General features: G+C 49.1%; 1 protein-coding gene across 1 annotated transcript in view; it reads left to right on the forward strand.

Moving 5' to 3' along the window:
• Window positions 1-17789, forward strand: part of LOC144155589 (uncharacterized) — a 509077-nt gene that overhangs the window by 444068 nt on the left and 47220 nt on the right. Inside the window, exons 13-17 of the mRNA XM_077687126.1 lie at window positions 2681-2840; window positions 6648-6791; window positions 7796-8057; window positions 9759-9971; window positions 10465-10754. Of these exons, the coding sequence (XP_077543252.1) occupies window positions 2681-2840; window positions 6648-6791; window positions 7796-8057; window positions 9759-9971; window positions 10465-10754 (1069 nt within the window). The remainder of the gene's footprint in view (window positions 1-2680; window positions 2841-6647; window positions 6792-7795; window positions 8058-9758; window positions 9972-10464; window positions 10755-17789) is intronic.

Raw genomic sequence — 17789 nt, forward strand, 5'->3', positions numbered from 1 at the left:
GTAAATTACCTTACTGCGTTCCCGCAAGCCGTGTCCTCATGTCCGAGATCGCTGAGTGCGGCTGGGTAGGTATTCACGGAAAACTGGCGAACTTTAGCTCGCAGGAGCTGGAATAGTGACGTAGTATTTGACCTGTATTTTTGGAGCGCATTGTGAATGCGGCGCACTACAGGTGTAACACGCGTTCAAAAGTTTTTCAAGCCACTCCTTCTGGCAACGCGTGCTTAGCGAAGGCAAATTGAAGCAAATCAGTAGAGCACATGTGTGTCTTTTTTATGTGTGTGCCGTGCGTCTGTTCTTCCCTGCCGTCTTTTCAACACTAACATTTGCAGTGCCTAATTGCAAGTGTGTGCAAGCTATAGAAGCGCCGTGCATAACCGCCTTCACGCAACTACATTTGTCGAACGGCGGCTCTGATGTGAACGGGGATCTTGCGCTGTGATATGCTGCTCTGAACGCGAGTCTGCTGCTCATTTGCGGGACTCATAAAAAGTGTCACTGATGGGGTTGCAAGAAGGGAAACTTGGCTCAGTTCGCACGAGCTGGTTCTAAGGAACGAGTTTCCCAAACGAGCTTGGCTCACGGTGCGAACCGTTCCGCAGATGGGCGCGGCGCCTTCACGGCGTAATTTCGCTCCCTGTTTGCTTGTCATTCTCCTCGGCAAGGATTCATCGAGTCGCGCCTTTCGTAGGTAGCTGTAAGTCAGAAATGTTTTGAGGGGGCTGCTAAAAGAAGCCCAATTTTGCGCTGGATAAAAGTTTAGAAAAAACTGGGATAGTTCGCAGACACTCATCGCACTTGTTCGCAGCATGAAAGAAAGAAACTAACGAAACCACGAAGGACAACCTGGAAAATGAGAGAAGCGCGGCCGCTGTTATGGAAGTTACAGACGTTATATTGCTTATGACGGGCCTGTATGGTAAAATAAAGAGCGTTTGGCTCATGTCCACGGCAGTCCGTCGAAACGAAGGAACTAGAATAAGTGTGCCCATGTTTGGTGTCGTTTTTCTCGAATAACGCATACGCGCGGTAAAAGGTTACCAGAGCAGAGAATGCTTTTTAGAAGGCACCCAAGAGCAGTGAGAGTTTTAAATGCGTACTGCAAATAACAACACCAAACTCGGGGCAAGAAAAGACCACTCCGGCTGGGGGAACTATTCCAGCGACTGGATTTCCCGCTGGCATACTTAAACCGCAGCACACTTCCCCTTCCCAGGAGCCCTGCGCATACAACGTGAAACACAATCTTGCAGTATTTACTTATCAGCAGTGGAAGTGGTCCCAACTTTTCCTTTCCTTTCTTTCCTTTTTTTTTTTTTTTTTTTTTGAGCGAAAGCTGCATTATCTTTGAAAAGCCCGATCACCGCATAATATTTACAGCAAGGTGGGTTGAACTGACCTACCGACACCTTGGGTGTCACTTGCCGTACGAAGTTCTACTAGGCTTCTGCTGGGACGGCTTCTCTATGTGGAACAGCAGTAAAACGCGATACAGCTTCTATACACGCAGGTGCATGAATATCGCGCACTCCAAAAGGCTTCCGTAGGTCTGCCTCGTCACAGTGGGCCTGGATGACGAATCGCTGCGCCCTTGGAGGACAACTTGACAAATGATGCCTCGAAAATTTTAATATGCACTGTGAGATAACGCATTGCAAATCGTCGCGTCTGTATTGCGTAATAACACTGCGCAGACAGCATTTTCGTGCCAAATCGTATGTTGCTAGGCCTCGTGATGGGCCTACTTTGCCCCTTCTGATCGAAGCAGTTGGGTTTCGGTTGTTCAGAGGCGTTGTGATGAAGCATGCTCACGGGTACTTCTAAGAGTGCGGGCATAAAAATCCCTGGCTTGAACATAATATGAGACAGGTGCTCTCATAAAATTATCTTAAGATGGCGGCAGATCTTTTAGTTTCTCGTCTCTGTTATAAAAAACTGACCCAAGTGTTCTTTTAAAGCAGGCATTCCTTTTAGCCTGACGCTTACGTCGAGTAAACTATACACTGTTGACCCACGTTCGACGCTCACGTGTTTCGCATACCTTGAGACACCCTCGCAAAAAAGTAGACTCAGTTTATTTCTGTGTGTGCGTGCGCTTGCGTATTCTCTTGCCGAATTCTTCATTCAACCCTTAGGAACTGGTACAAAAGTGCATGTATGTGTACAGCATTTGATGCACTGTGAAGAATCACAAGTAATCCTGCATGAAGTTGTTGCAAACGGTGCCTTTACGGGCTGCTTCGGTACGTGAAATTTCAAAAGGCTTTCACCTCGCATTCAAAATATTTACAGCTGCTTCAGTTTTTCATTGGCCGTTGTGACATTCACCTATAATACAAAACTATACCATTCTCCCCAGGCCACTGTAACCATCTCCACCTGGCGTAGCAAGCCCTGCCACTAGCAAGGCTTGCCTCTCCAGTTCCGATAAAAGGGCGCTTTCTCTCTATTTTGACTCCCTTTCAGTTCTTCCCAAGAGTGCGCTTCGATTCACAAATTTATTTCACGGAGTCCTTGCATAAGACGCGGTCAGCAGAACGCACGTTTACGATCTCTTGGATAATTGCCCGAATTCGGTTTATGAGTTGGTGCTAGTGCGGGTCTGTTCGGCTAACCTAGCAAAACGGCCGCTTGGCACACGTAGTGAAAGCCGGGTGATTGCGGGTGTTGCACCGCGCAGGAGGCGCACCTCAAGGCGCTGGTGGCGGCCACCGAGGGATCCGGCTCGGGCGTCTGGTACTGGCTCGGCGGCCGAAAAGTGGGCCAGCGAGCGGACGCCGGCGCCTGGGTGGACGAGGAGAGCGCGGAGAATGCCGCCGGCACCGTCGAGGAACCGCCCGGTGGGCTATTCGCCTTCTCGGCGCCTTTTGAACAGGCTCTAGGTTCGAAGTGAGGCCTGCTACTGCGCGTGTTTTTCATCGCGGTGCTAGTGGGACCTTAACAGACCCATGTTCCCTAAAGCGTGCCTTGACATTTGGGGGAAAATACAGGGGAGCTTGAACTCACGCGCAAGACTTGAATGGCGAAGCTGTTGTAGGTGAGCATTGACGGACACAAAGTTGAGTTTCAGTATCGTTGTGGCGTCGTGGTTGACGTCGGCGGCATGACATTTTAATGACCTTTTGTTGAGCAAGGCCAAAGTGAGCTCGCCATTTTGGTCGACGTTTTCGTACGCCACTCTGCAAGCGCGACTTATCGTCTCTAGCAGATGCTTCGCACACCGAGCCTCTCGAAGCGCGGCCTCTTTCTCTGCCGTGTGAACTATCCGCGGCCGGGCTATGTGGATTCAATAATCACCCAAAGCAGTTTCGAGATTCAATCTAGTTGCGGCTCCCCTACGGTACACAGCGCATGTGCACGACGACGTGAGGACGAATGACCGAGGGGCGCACGACATGACGTGTCTCTCTCGTTCCGAGCAAGTGTTGCCACGAAACGGTGAACGGTGGAGTTTTTTTTTTTTTTTTTGGCCAACGTTCAAACACCTACAATGGTTTAAACAAGGATGTCCTCTATCTTCACTGCTGTTCATGGTTTACATGGCGGGGTTTGAAAGGAATCTAGAGGGCAGTACTCTGGGGTTCGACTTATCATACATGAAAAACGGGCAGGCGGTAGAACAGTGGGTTCCATGACTAATGTATGCAGACGACGTACTGTTAAAGGCCGACAACCGGAAAGGTAAGCAGAGCTTGATGGATATATGCGGTGAAAAAGTGACGCACCTAGGGCTATCATTTAGGAGAGAAAAATCGTGGATCATGGTCTTTAACGACGACACGGAGCACAAAACAGCATCAATGCAACAAGTAGAAATACCACGGGTGAAAGAGCATAAATATTTAGGAGTATGACTTAACGACAGCGAAGATTACACGCATGCGCACGAGTCTCGCCTTAAGACGAAAGGAAGACGGAACGCGGCTGTAATGAAGCGTAGAGCCCCCTGGGGCTACAATAAATACGATGTGGTAAGGGGAGTCTGGAAAGGTGTTATGGTACCAGGATTGACTTTCGGAGATTCGGTTCTCTGCATCATGAAACCAGAGACACAGCGGGCCTGGAGGTAAATCAGAGGGCGGTAGGCAGACTGGCCCTAGGGGCCCACAGCAAAACTGTGAGCGAAGCGGTACGGGGGATATGGGCTAGTCGTCTTTTGTGGCAAGGGAGGTTCAGAGCAAGATGAAGTTTGAGGAGCGACTTCGTGACATGGAGGACGAAACATTGGCTGCGGTGGTGTTTAAGTACCCGTATATGAGGAGCATTGACACGCGGTCGAGACGGAGGACCAGACAGCTGACCAAGCGGTACGGAAAGTCGGTAGGGGAAAGTGGGGTATACACAACAGTTAAAAAGCAGGTCAAGGCAGGAGAGACGACGAAGTGGGCACAGAGAATGGAAGCGAAAAAAAAAAACCTGGAAACTTATAGGACAGAGAAAGTAGGACTCAGGAAGGAAGGTTTCTATAGCAATACGAGAGGCACTGCATTGTTCTTCGAAGCATGGGCGGGGTGCCTGAGAACCCGGGCATACACTGATATCTACATCGAGTAAATGGAGCTTTCAATAGCTCCCCCGCACCACCGTAGTGTAACCGGTTATACCCAATTGCAACAGTACAAAAACAGGCCAACCGGCCAAGAGAATTTTGTCCACCCGAAGGTGGAGAGATATTAACGGGAAAGCTATCTTGCGACCCACCGCCAGGGGGACGGGCCCGGGGGGACCCCCCTGGTCCCCCCTAGGAAGAAGCCGGATGGGGTGGGTTGCTGGGAACGGGAACTTGGGCATTGGGATGGGTTATGGGAAAGGGATGGGAATGGGGGGAGCAATTTTGCTCCAATCCAATTGTCTGACTCTTTTCCAAGACTGATTGCTCAGCGAGGGCATCAGACAGTGCCAATTGCCAAATGTGCGGTCCCTGCCACGGGTAACCGCTCACCCATAGGGTCCGATAACTGGGCCCCAACCGTCGGAGACAGGAAGTACCCTATTTGGTGACGACGGCTGCCCCCCCCCCCCCCCCCCCCCCGACCCCAGCTCCGCGGCCGATGCGTACTAACGTCTACAGGCAGCAGGATGAAACTTGTATATGCTGCGGCAATGATCGACAAACTGTAGACCATATTATCAGGTACTGCACAGAGATACGACCGCCGCGGGGCTAGGGGGAGACGACGCTGCCGGAGGCTTTGGGATTTGGGGTTAGGGGGAGCCACAACTTCAGGGCCATAGAGGTGACGAAGAGATGGCTGGAATGGTGGTGAAGAAAAGGTAGGGAAGAGATGGGTACGCAGGCGGAGTAATCATACGGGTGGGAATTTAGAACAGCGAGGGGAGAAAAAAGGGGAAGGGAGCGGTGGGACTTTAAACCAAGGGTGAGGGAGAGATGGGGTGAGGCAAATCTATTAGGCTAGCTAGGAGTAGGGCAAGTAAGTGGAATAAAACAGGTAAGTCGGTTGCTGACAACCGACGCCCCGATTCAAAGGGAGAGCCACTAATCATCATCATCATCATCATGCCCAACAATCTCCCTAAGTCGGTATTGCTGGCTTAACGAACGTGCGCTCGATGCACGCGGCGAACGCTCCTTAGTGGGTATGCTTAATTTGACGAACGTGTGCTCGAGGCAAGCGTGCGCGAGCGGTCGGCATTTTCTTGGTATTTTTAACTGCGGACATACACAAACGATTTGCTCAACAGCTTCAGTGTTAAAAGGCGGCGGGGGCAGGGGGGTCGTGAGCACATTGATAAGCCGTCTGGCGCGAGATGTTTAAACGAGACTGTCATAGTAATGGCGATCGGCACTATATGCATCTTGTGCACAGACTTTTCTCTTTTGCTGTTGAACCCAAGGACGCGGGTTCGATCCTGGCCTCGGTGGCCGCTTTTCTGATGGAGGCGAAAAGCGAAAACGCACGTGGGTCGAGATTTTGACGCACGTTAAAGATCCCCAGGTGGTCAAAATTAATCCGGAGCCCTCCACTACGGAGCGCCTGATAGCCCAGTAGCTACGGCGCGTAAAACCCCACAATCAATCAACAAATTTTTCTCATGCGAAGTTATTTCACCGTCGAACTAGATTTTGTGTTAATATTTGCAGCATTCATAATGTAGCGGCGTAAATATGACAGATATAAAAAAGGGAACACGGCATATCTTGCCCTGTTCCTTTTTTAGTCCTGTCGTCTTCGCGCTGTTAAATTATGAAGCTACGCCGACTGGTCCAGTTATCTGCTGCAACTGCCGCAACGTTCAATTAGATAATGTGCTACCCATTTTTTTGTGTTGCATAACAAATCGCTTTGCACAGCATGTTGCGTTCGATGGTGTCCAAACAAACCTCTTTAAAGAAAAGGAGGCATTGCGGAAGTTCCCTAGCAGTGTACTGAAAACTTGAAATCCCGGCATTTTGCTCGGCCACAACGCTGACGTATCGCAGACCTACAGTCTCGTTAGTTTGTGTTCCGCTGATTTTGGCTCAAGCTACTTCAGTGAACTGTCTCATCACTTCGGAGGTCTTGATGACTGAGGGTATTTGATGGCGTACTGCAACTTCATTTAATATTTCTGGGTCAGTTTTGTGCGATAGCGTGCAACTTTACCCCCAAAATCTAGGGATAACTGAGTCCCTCTCCGGCCTACAGGAAATGCGGCCGGCCCGGAGTCGAAAGGGACGCCCCTGTGCTTGGCGTTGCAGTGGCGTCCCCAGCAGAACGGAAGCGACCTGCACTGGGCCTGGAAGCCGTGCGACCATTCAGGACGGTACATCTGCCAGAAGAAAGCCTTCAGTGAGTGCCGCTCCCCCGGGGATCGATGCTCATTGCGACTGGCAAGCGCTGACCTGGCGCTTACCAACGAGCAGCCTGGTCGATAGCGCAATCCCACGCTGCCTAGATGTCTCTCGATTGCGCACCGTCTCACTAACGGTGTCCTCAAGCTTCGGAGGGAACAGGGAACCGTACATTAACCTAGCGCAACCCACGCTCCTAAATGTCTGTCGATTGCGCATGGTCTCAGTAACGGCGCCATCAAGCTTCGGAAGGAGCAGTGAACCGTACATTAACGTGGTAGTTGTAAAGGATTTGAAATACGTGAGCGGAAACACGGCTGCAGTTGTTCGCGTTTACGCTTATCTGTTTTGGCTCGATTTGCTGCACACAAAAAGTACCGCTGAAACAAGCGCCCGATTAATGTTGGGTTTGGTTTTCAACAGAGCTAAGACTATTATTTTTGACTGCAAAGAAGTTTTCAATTGTCAAATCATCTACATACTTCTCAAATAGTAACTGCACCTGGAGTGACTGGTCTTGCTGCTATCCATCAACGAGCTTGCACACTTTGGCAGTGGTTCTAAATCCCATCGCTTGATTCGCTGCTCACCACGGTTGAGACTGGGCGACGGCAGACAGTCTCCTGCGACGCGTCCACGGCCTGTTCCCCTGAGCACGCGCCGGTAGTCTCTTCAGCAAGCGCGCGTGAAAAAGATCCTTCCCCTCCCTGGAAGGCGCGCACGGCCTTTAACTGCCATGGTCCCGATCAGCGTGCAGCGTTGTGGGTAGGGTCGCTGTATCGCTTTGCCACTGCGTGCAGAAATGACGCCATGACTTGCATGTAAAAAACGGACATGGTCGTGCTTGTATACTTCCCCATTGGGCCTACCGGAAGTGCCGATTCCTACACCCTGTGACTATGATCTGCTCGCTCTGTTTTTCCCATGAGGTATAACGCTGCCTTCGCTGGTGAACCCCTCCGCGTCTTCTCACTGCGATTCGCACCGCTTCCCCGGCTGCAGCGCTTCCTCAAGACCTGAACTCCACGTTCACGGAGCCGTCCGGTACGCTGACGTCGCTGCACCACCCGGCGCACTACCTGAACGACCTGCACTACTCGGTGTCCATTGTGGGCCCTCCGGGGTCGCGCGTCTTGCTCTCCTTCAACCGGCTGGACCTGGAATGGCAGGCCGACTGCCTGTACGACTACATCGAGATTGACAGCCCGCACGGACAGGAGCCGCCCGTGCGCATCTGCGGCCAGCACGAGGCCGATCTTGACAGGTGAGCTTCCGTCAGACGTTGCGTCTCGTGTACCCGGCCGGCTGCATGCAGGGTGCCCCTGTGGGCACCGGCAGCTGCACAACCGCATGACTCAGGATGCAGTAAGGTTCTTGCAGAAGCTGCGAGCATACGAGGCCAAGTGCATAGTTATTTTGATTTCGGCATCAATATTGTTGGCGGTGTACTGCTAGTGTGTGGATAGAGTGCACCGTAAATGCGCCGTAAATGTCACTCTCTCCGCTGACTTTTATTTTGTACTATATTTACTCCTGTCTAGTGGTGATGGTGGTGGAAATAGTTTCCTGTAGCCGAAATAAGAAAAGAGAAAAGAGGAGTGGGTGGCGTCTTCTCATTCCAGATGGCCGCGGGCTATAGTGCCGCTTCACTGACGTTTTTTTGTTTTGTTTTTTCTAGTATAGTTCTTTCAACGTACTACTGTTTTGCGACGCGGGATGCTCGTTAGCAAGACTGCAATGCCTGTGCTAGCTTTGGCGAAGTTCCATACAGCTCGTAGTCGCCGCACTCTGTTGAACGTTAAATGCCGGCAAGCAGCAGTGGCCCTAAAGTTCACACTCAAGTAGACCCGATTTGTTTACTATAATTATTACTTTACTTTTCGTTCTCACGCCATGTTTACAGTACGGCGGCCAATTTTAGGCTGTTGACGACGCTGTTAAGGAATTATGCCTCGAAGTGTACATAGCATACGCACGAAGCAGAGGCAGTAGTATATAGACAAACTTTATCTCGCGCTTTGGAGCATGCTGAGCTTGCGGCAATTGGTACAGTAATTGCGGCAACAAAAGAAACTAGGTTGCTACGAAATGCTGTATAACTGTTAAGCGTTCGTACAAAAGGGACAGTGTAAGCGTAATGTGCCACATCACCACGTCTCCGCACAGTAGCAACATAAAATTAAGAAGCTTGGAAACATCTCATTACTCTGTGCCTAATAATTCGTGATAGCTCACTATGAGGACATAATGGAACAAATAGCGCTGAACTTAACACGATGACCACAGCATAAAAGGAAAAAGGACACTCGAAACGGAAGATGCGCATCTTCCGTTTCGTGTGTCCCTTTTCCTTTTATGCTGTGGTCGTCGTGTTAAGTTCAGCGCTATTTCTTCCATTATGTCTAGATACCAACTAGCCCAACACGAAGCTTTGTAGAAGTTAATCACTATGTGGATCATGAAACGAAACTTCAATGAATGTGCTTCATCAGAGTGGTTTCTTGGGCGAGTTGGTCATTCATCGTGTAAGTGCAAAATGAAAAAGACCGCTCACTTCGTGTCCCGTTCAGCGCCGTGTCCCGTTCACTTCGTTCGTCCTTGTTCATTTTGCGCTTACTTACACGTTCAACGAATGGTTAATTTTGCTAACAGTATACATATTGAATGTAGATTGTATTCAAGCGCCACTAGAAATTTTCATTAAAGCGAGTATTTTCTCCTAACGAACTCCAATTCGCGTCCTACACAATTCAACCAGTGTTCTCTTCCCGCTCGCGGTCGCTAACTGGTGTGGTGGCGACCAGAAACTCCGCTAACCTATGCATAGTGCCGACCGGTCGCATCAGGGTAGCCCAGAAAGCTGCAGCCATGTGAAGAAAAGCGGGCGGTGATTTTGAGTTCCTTTCCGTTGCGGCGCTCATGTCTCCAGGTAAGTGAGGATATTTGACGGGGCCTCCTGGCGCAGGTTCGACCACTTCTCGGAGTCGAACGAGCTGCGGCTGACCTTCCACTCGGACTACTCGGTCACGGCCACGGGGTTCGCGGCCAGCTGGACGACTGTCGACATGGCGTCTCTGTGCCACGAGCCGCCGGCCACCCTCACCGCGTACAAGGACCGGCCACAGTCGCTTGTCTCGCCCCACTACCCGCTCTTCTACCCGAACAGCATGCACTGCAGGTGCGCGATTCGAGGCCCACACCCACACTGAACAGCTTATCTCTAAAACGGGCTGATAAAGTCACGTTTAGCGGGAAAATAACCATCAGTCAGGGAGGGAGGAGGGGTTCGTGAAAAACATTTGATTAGCTGTCAATAAGTAATTGTAGGCCGCATTCTGATCTCTTTGCTTGTGCACGTTGGCAGGCTTGCTGGCTTGCTTTTACTTGAGTCGGTATTTTGTCATCTATCCATTATTTTGTTTGTTCGTTTGTATGTTTGTTTGTAAGATGGTCGGTTTGTAAAATGCCGGTTTTTCTTCAGCAGCTGTCACCTAGTGCATAGTGGAAATTTTGCACTCCCTTGGGCCAAATCCGTGCACTGACATCCAATTTATGGCCCTTAGCTATCCTTTTAGGTAACGAAAGTGGCGATGCTTAACGTGTTGCTTACGGCTGTGTACGGTTGCGCATTTTGCTACTACAAGACACTCGCCGCCTGTTTCTCTGCCCAGATATGTGGTAAAGTCCGAGGCGCCCAGTTTTCCGGTGCTGGTGACGGTGGAGGACCTGGAGGTCGGCGTACGGGACGCCGCCGGCCGTTGCGCGGCCGACCGGCTCAGCGTGAGGCTGGGTGCCACGGGGTCGCACGGGGGTCCGGCCGTAGTCAACCTGTGCGGTGGCGAGCAAAGCGTGCAGCGGGGCTTCCAGCTGTTGTCGTACGGCGACACGCTCAAGCTCAGCCTCGAGGCCCAGCCACAGAGGACTCGGAGGCACAGAGGCTTCAACATCACCTACCGAGCGCGTGAGTGCCCCTCGCGCACTTGAACGACTGCTACGCAACATAACTTGTACACGGTAACTGCCTCACAAGCGGCGCGCGGAATGCCGGCGGTGTAAGATAAGAAGCCCAATAATACGAATGTGGGATCAAAGGAGCTCTTCCGTAGCTCGTTTGAAAAGAGCGTATCCGCCTGGCGGGCAAAGGCAAGGTTACGGAAATCGTAGCCCCAGTGGCGCTGTGGCTTTCGGACCCGCGTCGAAACATGCGACGTACGTGCGGTGTTAGAGGAACCGGATATTTGTGCTTAGTTGCTGAGCTTCACTCGCTAACCCTAACTTCGGCTTCCTTATACCTTACTCCTACGCTTAGTTATTAAACTCCACACGGAAGGCACATAAATCTTGGTGAATTGGGCCAGCAAGTAATGACTTCCAAAATGGTGGCCGGAAAGAGACAGCAACGTGGTGCCGTTGGCATTTTCAACAGATAGTGTTGCCCTTGCGTGTTTAGATTCGCTGCTCTATCGAGGTTGCTTTCACATTTGAACTGTCTCCCGCTTGTGCGGGAAACGGTTTTAATGCGAAAGCATTAGTTCGCTGGCCTTCCTACTACCAATGGCCGCATAGCTCGCACGTTTTTGTGGTTTGCAGTGTACGGAACAGCGTGCCTTCAGCGCTCCGAAGGGACGTCCATGAGTGTACTGGGTGTCACGCGCTAGAACATGTACAGGGCCTTTCATTTTCCTCGTGTCGCGTGCATACTGCGTGTTTTTTTCGGCTTTATAAGGTGTAACTAGGTGAAGCTCCCTGGATACTCGCTGGCGGCTGTGCGATCAATTTCAGGTGCCAGCACCTGCGCATATTGTACATGACCAGGCCGACTACTTTTATATCTTTTTTTGTTGCTTACTTTCGACTTGGACTACAAAAATAGAGAGAAACAAAAATTTTACGAACATTTGTTCGGAATACCGATCCCGTTGTACAGTAATTGTTGAGAGTACCCTACAGATTTTCTTGGAGGCATCGCCTCAGACAGCTTATTGCTTTCTTTCTCGGAGCCATAGCCCAGCATACGGGGCTTTTTTCTCCTCCGAACAACTTAGCACTCAAAGACCATTCTACGAAGAATATAGGTGTGGTAAATAGTGTCGGAATACTTGCATGTCAGCTGGAGGTCAGACTCCCGAATAATATTTCTGTGCAGCCGTTCACACGTCACTCACACGCGTTATGTCTTAGACGGCGTTCCAAGAACGACTTGCGTTTTACCCGTAATTTTTTTTTTGCAGTTCCATAGTTAGAGCGAGCATCACAATAGTTTTGCGCGTTTAACTCCGCGGAAATGATAAATGTTTTCAAGCTGTGATTTACAGCATGCCGTTGTACTTAAAAGAGTTTTAGCGGCAAGCAAGTCCAACTTTATTTTGATCTACCACTCAATTCTTGAATGCAATACATGGCCACTAATTATTTTACATCAGCAAAGGGCATATAGTATAAGCTTTGGGTAGCCGGTGATTCCATGGTTGTCTTTAAAGATATCCCTTTGGTCGCTATAACGGACACAAGGAGATTTATAACGTCGATTGTATAGGATTGGTATATACATGTGACAAAATATAGTCCCACTCTTTCCGAATTGAATTGAAAAAAAAAAACCTTTATTTCTCGTCTGAGTGAGAGGAGACTGGGACTAAAGGCCCTGATGGCCTGACGGAAGTCATCAGCCCACTATACACTGTGTCAGCAACGTATATCTCAGTACACTTGTCTATATATAAATTCGAACAGAGAAAATCGTTATCACAAATAGGGGAACAACAAAAAATGATAAAGCAACTAGGAAGAGAGTGTGAGAAATGAGGTAAGCAAAAAAAAAAAAAAGGAATTACAGCACAAAAGTTCAGGGAACTCTGAATCATCGAAAAATAAGCAAATATGAATATTCGTCTGCGTATACATATACGCACACTTATTAGACACAGAAAAACAAAACGCGCTCAAATACTAACTGCAAGACAAAGAATGGAATGATGAAAAAAAAAAAAAAAAAACGTTTGTCGTCATCTCGAAAAGTACGTTTTTTCTCTGTGCCGCTTACTAAGTATGTATACGATCCCAAGTACACCGTCAAGCACTTCCCTTTAATCAATTTGTGCTGTTCAAGCAGACAAAATATTCTTCTTCTCGCTTGCACTTCGTTTCCGCGAAGAAATACTTAGTGAAAATATGGCACGAACCAGCAGACCACGTAGCATCGATATAAATAGGTCGTAAGGGGGGGATAACGCAACTGTAAGGTCTCTCCTGAATCTTGAAAAAAGAACGAACTAAGTAGTGTCTGGTTGCACGTCTGGGGTGTTTTCGTGACCTTTGCGTAATAAAAAAAAAACGTTCAGAACAGCTTTGCCGCTAACCAAGACTGTTGCTAAATTACTCAGTTACCGCTATGGCATCTAGCGTCACTGTAATTACGGAGAGATAACTGCGACACACTATCGGGCAGCCAGACGCTGTTTGCGTAAGCTCGTTAACGACCTCCGCGCTATCCAAATTCAAAATCAATGCTCACCTTCGCCACAGCTGGAAGCGCTGTAACGGCACTCAGCGATGCTGTTCCACGCTTTTGTACCGACTTCCAGGAACGAAGCCCCGCGCAAAGTGTCCTACAGTTTCCGCCCGGGCGAAAAACTGGGCCAGGCTCCGCTTTTTCCAGAATTAAAATCACCATTCTTATGCGTATTTCGAGACAAGCAGTGCATAGTCTGCGCTTTGTGAATGATAATTCACTGCAATGTTACGCCCCTGTTTAGTGCTCTTTTCGCCTTCAACTTTAAACAGAAATAGAAACAACAGGCCAGGGCTGTTGTTTTTGGTTACCTGCAGTTTGGCCTTGTATGATACAATACTAAATTGCAGGTAACCAAAACTATCGATGTTCTTTTTACGCAAAGAACACAGCGCGGTACCCGCCTTAATTGCGGAAATGTTGTCGCCTAATTACGGTGTAAACTTCCAGCGCACACCTGGTTTCGGTGGGCATATTTTGCAACATGAAAGCGTAGTACTCGTAATATCCGGCTGGACTGTGTGCGCCGAACGTCAGCAATGACGGAAAATTAATCCAGCAACCGTGTGTCATAACTACGATTAGTGGGATTCAAATCATTAGTTAAACATTAAATATGCGGTTTAGTTTAAGAAAGCAAATCAATCCCCACAGGGCAGAGATTTCTTGACGTACTGATGCCCACTCATTTAAAAAAAGCGACACATCGAGCCTTACAGTGCCAGAAGAAAAATCTCCCGACTCAAAAAAAAAAAAAAAAAAACCAACAACGAGAAAGTGGTCCGTTGGGTATGCTGCAAATACGACGTCAGCACGTAAGGGTGATTAATGTCCTAAGACGACGGAGAAAGAACGGCGTGAAACAGTTTACACGGCAGCATTGCTTAGCGCGGAAAACTCGTCTTGTTCCCGCATATGCGCAGTGGGGCCAAAACCCAACACATCTATAGTCCGTGACGAAGCCTAGCGAGATGGGCTCCCCGTACGGGTGCTGCACATTGGTGCATGAAAATCACTCAGACAGCGGGCATGCAAAGCTCACGGGAAACGTCCGAGGAATAAATATTGGCGCCCGCATTCCGTCCGCGCAAATTCCACTCGCGTTTGCTAATCAGGTTAAAGCATGGCGCAAACGTGCGCCCGCATTCCATCCGCACAATTTCCACGCATGTTTGCTAATCGGGTTAGCGCACGAGGAAAACTTTTGGCCTCCGAAAGCACGTTTTTTTTTTTTTTTTCCTTCTCGCACTTGACTGTTTTTCCTGAACAACGGGACGTGGCCAGCGCTCCCTGAGCAATATGACGACATTGCGCACGATTCGCTTCCGGCGAGGGAGTTCCTGAGCAGGGGTGATATAAGCATCATCCCGTGAGCATCATCGCAGCTATGACGTAGAAAAATGTTGGAGTCGCTTTTGGCTCGGCACTGCCCCAGGGAGCGACAAGCTATGTCTATGTGTGTCTGGGGCAGAGAATCAAACAAACAAAAAAAGAAAACAAGGAGGCAACAAAGGGTATACGAGCTTCATTACGAAGTGTCGTGCTTCGCAATACCTTTCTTTCCTTATTCCTGACAAACGGTGACTTGTTTTCTAGGCATTTATAAGCAGTTTTTTACAGTTTTTGTGCGCTCACTTTAGTGGACAGTCATTACGGGGGACGTGAGAAAGCTGCGTGGGGGGAGAAAAATCAATCCGCGGCGTAAACCGGGAGCTAATTAGCCGGACTAATTATTACTCACCGAGGAAAATGCGGAACAAGGGGGGGAAGGGGCACCCTGTGTTAATGGTTTCCTTGGCGCAAGAAAATACCCTTTCCTACCTTGTCCACTTCCTCTTGCCGTTTCCGTTTTTCGATTTGCGTTCTCCTTTTTGTCTCTGGACATGCTGCTCTTGTAATCGACGCACTTTTCCGAGCGAATGATCGTGAAATAGGGCCCTGTTTTATCGCTGGTTTGATTTGGGTTCCTGACACCAACTTTGGCGCTTCCCGACAACCCATTTGTATTTTTCTTTTATCATTGCGAGTGTTCCGTCGAGTTCAGCTTTTCAAGACAGCCCAATGTTATAAAGTTTCTCGTGAAGAAAACGGACCACTGCAGGGAAATAAAGGCATTCTCTAGAGTCTTCAATAAATTAGCATTTTACACTATCCGCAATTTTTTTTCCAGGCCTTCCATCTGTCCTCCCCCCCTCCTACACCCCCTCCCCCCGCCCTGAAAAGAAAGAGCGAAATACCATTTTTTTTTTCGATTAGCGGCGTACTTTGTTCGTGTATACGAACACAATTAAAGATTCAAAATGATTTCTCCACGTTTCACGCACTTCAGCATTTACATCTTGTTCTCTAGCCGGCCTTATTTCGCGAGAAGTCATTAAAATTGGCCGCTCATACCTTTTCCGGCACGAAGCAGAAAAAAAAAAGCGCACGCCTTAATTCTTCTGGTATGGATTATTAAGAAATATTGCTAAGTGTATGAAAAGAGAATCAGAGTTTCGAGAGAAAAAACGGTATCTTCGTTGCAGTTGAGAAACACTCTTCTTGTGCTATTGCTCCCTGTCGACATCAAGGCCCTCATATTTTTCATAGCATCTGCAACTCTGGAGTTTTTCTTAGTTGTTATCTGCACCTTCAAAATGCGTATGTCTTTTCTCGACTGTTCGTCTTACCCGCCGCGCTGGCTGAGTGGCTAAGGAAGTGTGCTGCTGAGCACGAGGACGCGGGTTCGATTCCTGGCCACGGACGCCGCTTTTCTGACGGAGGCGGGAAGCAAAAACGCCCTTGTGTTCGAGATTTCGGCGCACGTTAAAGATCCCCAGATGGTCAAAATTAATCCGGAGCCCTTCATTACGGCGCGCCTCATCGCCTGCGTTGCGTCGGCGCGTCAAACCCTATACAGTCAATCAAATCAATGTTCGTCTTGCCACCCTTGGGGAACTGGGCAAAAAACAAAATCAGTAGAAATACTGCTTACATGTAGGAATGCGATAAATGCCTCTAAGTGCATTAAATGGGTCATGAAAGCCGAATACAACCTTGTCCAATGAAAAAACCAGCCTTCGGCAACTCACTCAGCTCTACTCCAGCCACGAAAGACGTTTCTAACAGGAAAAACGGGAGAAATATTTAAAAGAAGTTCGAATGTCGCTCTGCAGACGTAACAGTGACGCAATAGCTGCAGGAGTGACGCAATAAAGTGAACACTAAAAACACACTTATCAGCGCGCTAACTGCAATTTGTCATTCAAGCGATACGACCAAATGGAGGTGGGGGCCCCACTACAATCGCAGTCATGTTTCTTGGCGGTGCTCTTGTTCGGCGGCCACCAATCGCACAAACAAGATTGTGTGACGTCATAGAGACCTCGCCAGGACGTGGCTGGGGAGTGGCCACTGCTGTGTTCTCCTTATGTCTAGATTATTAAGTCGAAAGCGTTCGATGTCTCATCAACGTAAAAAGTGAGCGTCGTCGTCTGTCAACACGAATGGTACCAAAATGGCCACCGCTGAAAAGATCAAATAAGTAAATCAAAAGACATGTGGGTTCGTGTAGGATTTGAACCCCGATTGCCAGATAAGGAGTCAAGTACGCTAACCACTGTACTTAAAATTGATGCTCCTGTTACTTGAAGCCCCGTTGATTGATTGATTGTAGGGTTTAACGCACGCAGTAGTGGAGGGCTCCGGATTAATTTTACCACCTGAGGATCGTTAACGTGCGCCGAAATCTCGTACACACGGGCGTTTCTTTCCTTTCGCCTCCATCAGAAAAGCGGCCGCCACGGCCGGGAATCGAACCCGCGTCCTCGTGCTCAGCAGCAGCCACTGAGCCACCGCGGCGGGTTTGAAGCCCTGTTGAAGAGGATAACCAAACATAGTGCGGTACAGCTCGAGCGCTGAACCGGGAAGAGGAACGATAGTACATCGGGGATGGAAGAGGAGACGTAATTCCAGCACGTCGCCTGCTCAGTGGGGCAGAGGCGCGGTGTTCTGTCGCATTGCTCGGCACGCCGGTGTTTTACTGTGTGTATGTGCACGGCCTGCGCGATCAGCAACGCTGCTGGGACGGAGCTGATCACGAAGGCTGTGGTATGTGCTCAGAGACACGTCAGAAACTCCCAGTTAAGTAGAGATCAAATGAACTGACTTCTAGAATGAATGATGGCGAGTACTAGAGCAAATTATGGGCTCCGTCCGCTGCATATATAATTTGAAAACGTTTAACTCACGTCGTCCTTTTCTACCCAAACATAAACTTGAGCTTGAGGGTCATCATCTTAAGCTGACAGGAGAGCCACGACCGCGTCTTTACTCAGAACAAAAGTTTTGCTGAATTTTAGCGTCGGTTAAACAACATAGTCGAAACTCCAGTTCTTGCCTTCCATCAAACGACCTGTATACTCACAGCCATTTTTTTTCCTCTGATCTGCCGAGGACGTCACTCGATCTTTTTGATACGTCGAAGGTTTTTTTTTTGTTGTTGTT

This window comes from Haemaphysalis longicornis, unplaced genomic scaffold (assembly GCF_048455015.1).
Source record: "Haemaphysalis longicornis isolate Haplotype H1 unplaced genomic scaffold, Haemaphysalis longicornis Haplotype H1 scaffold_1, whole genome shotgun sequence".
Lineage (NCBI taxonomy): Eukaryota > Metazoa > Arthropoda > Arachnida > Ixodida > Ixodidae > Haemaphysalis > Haemaphysalis longicornis.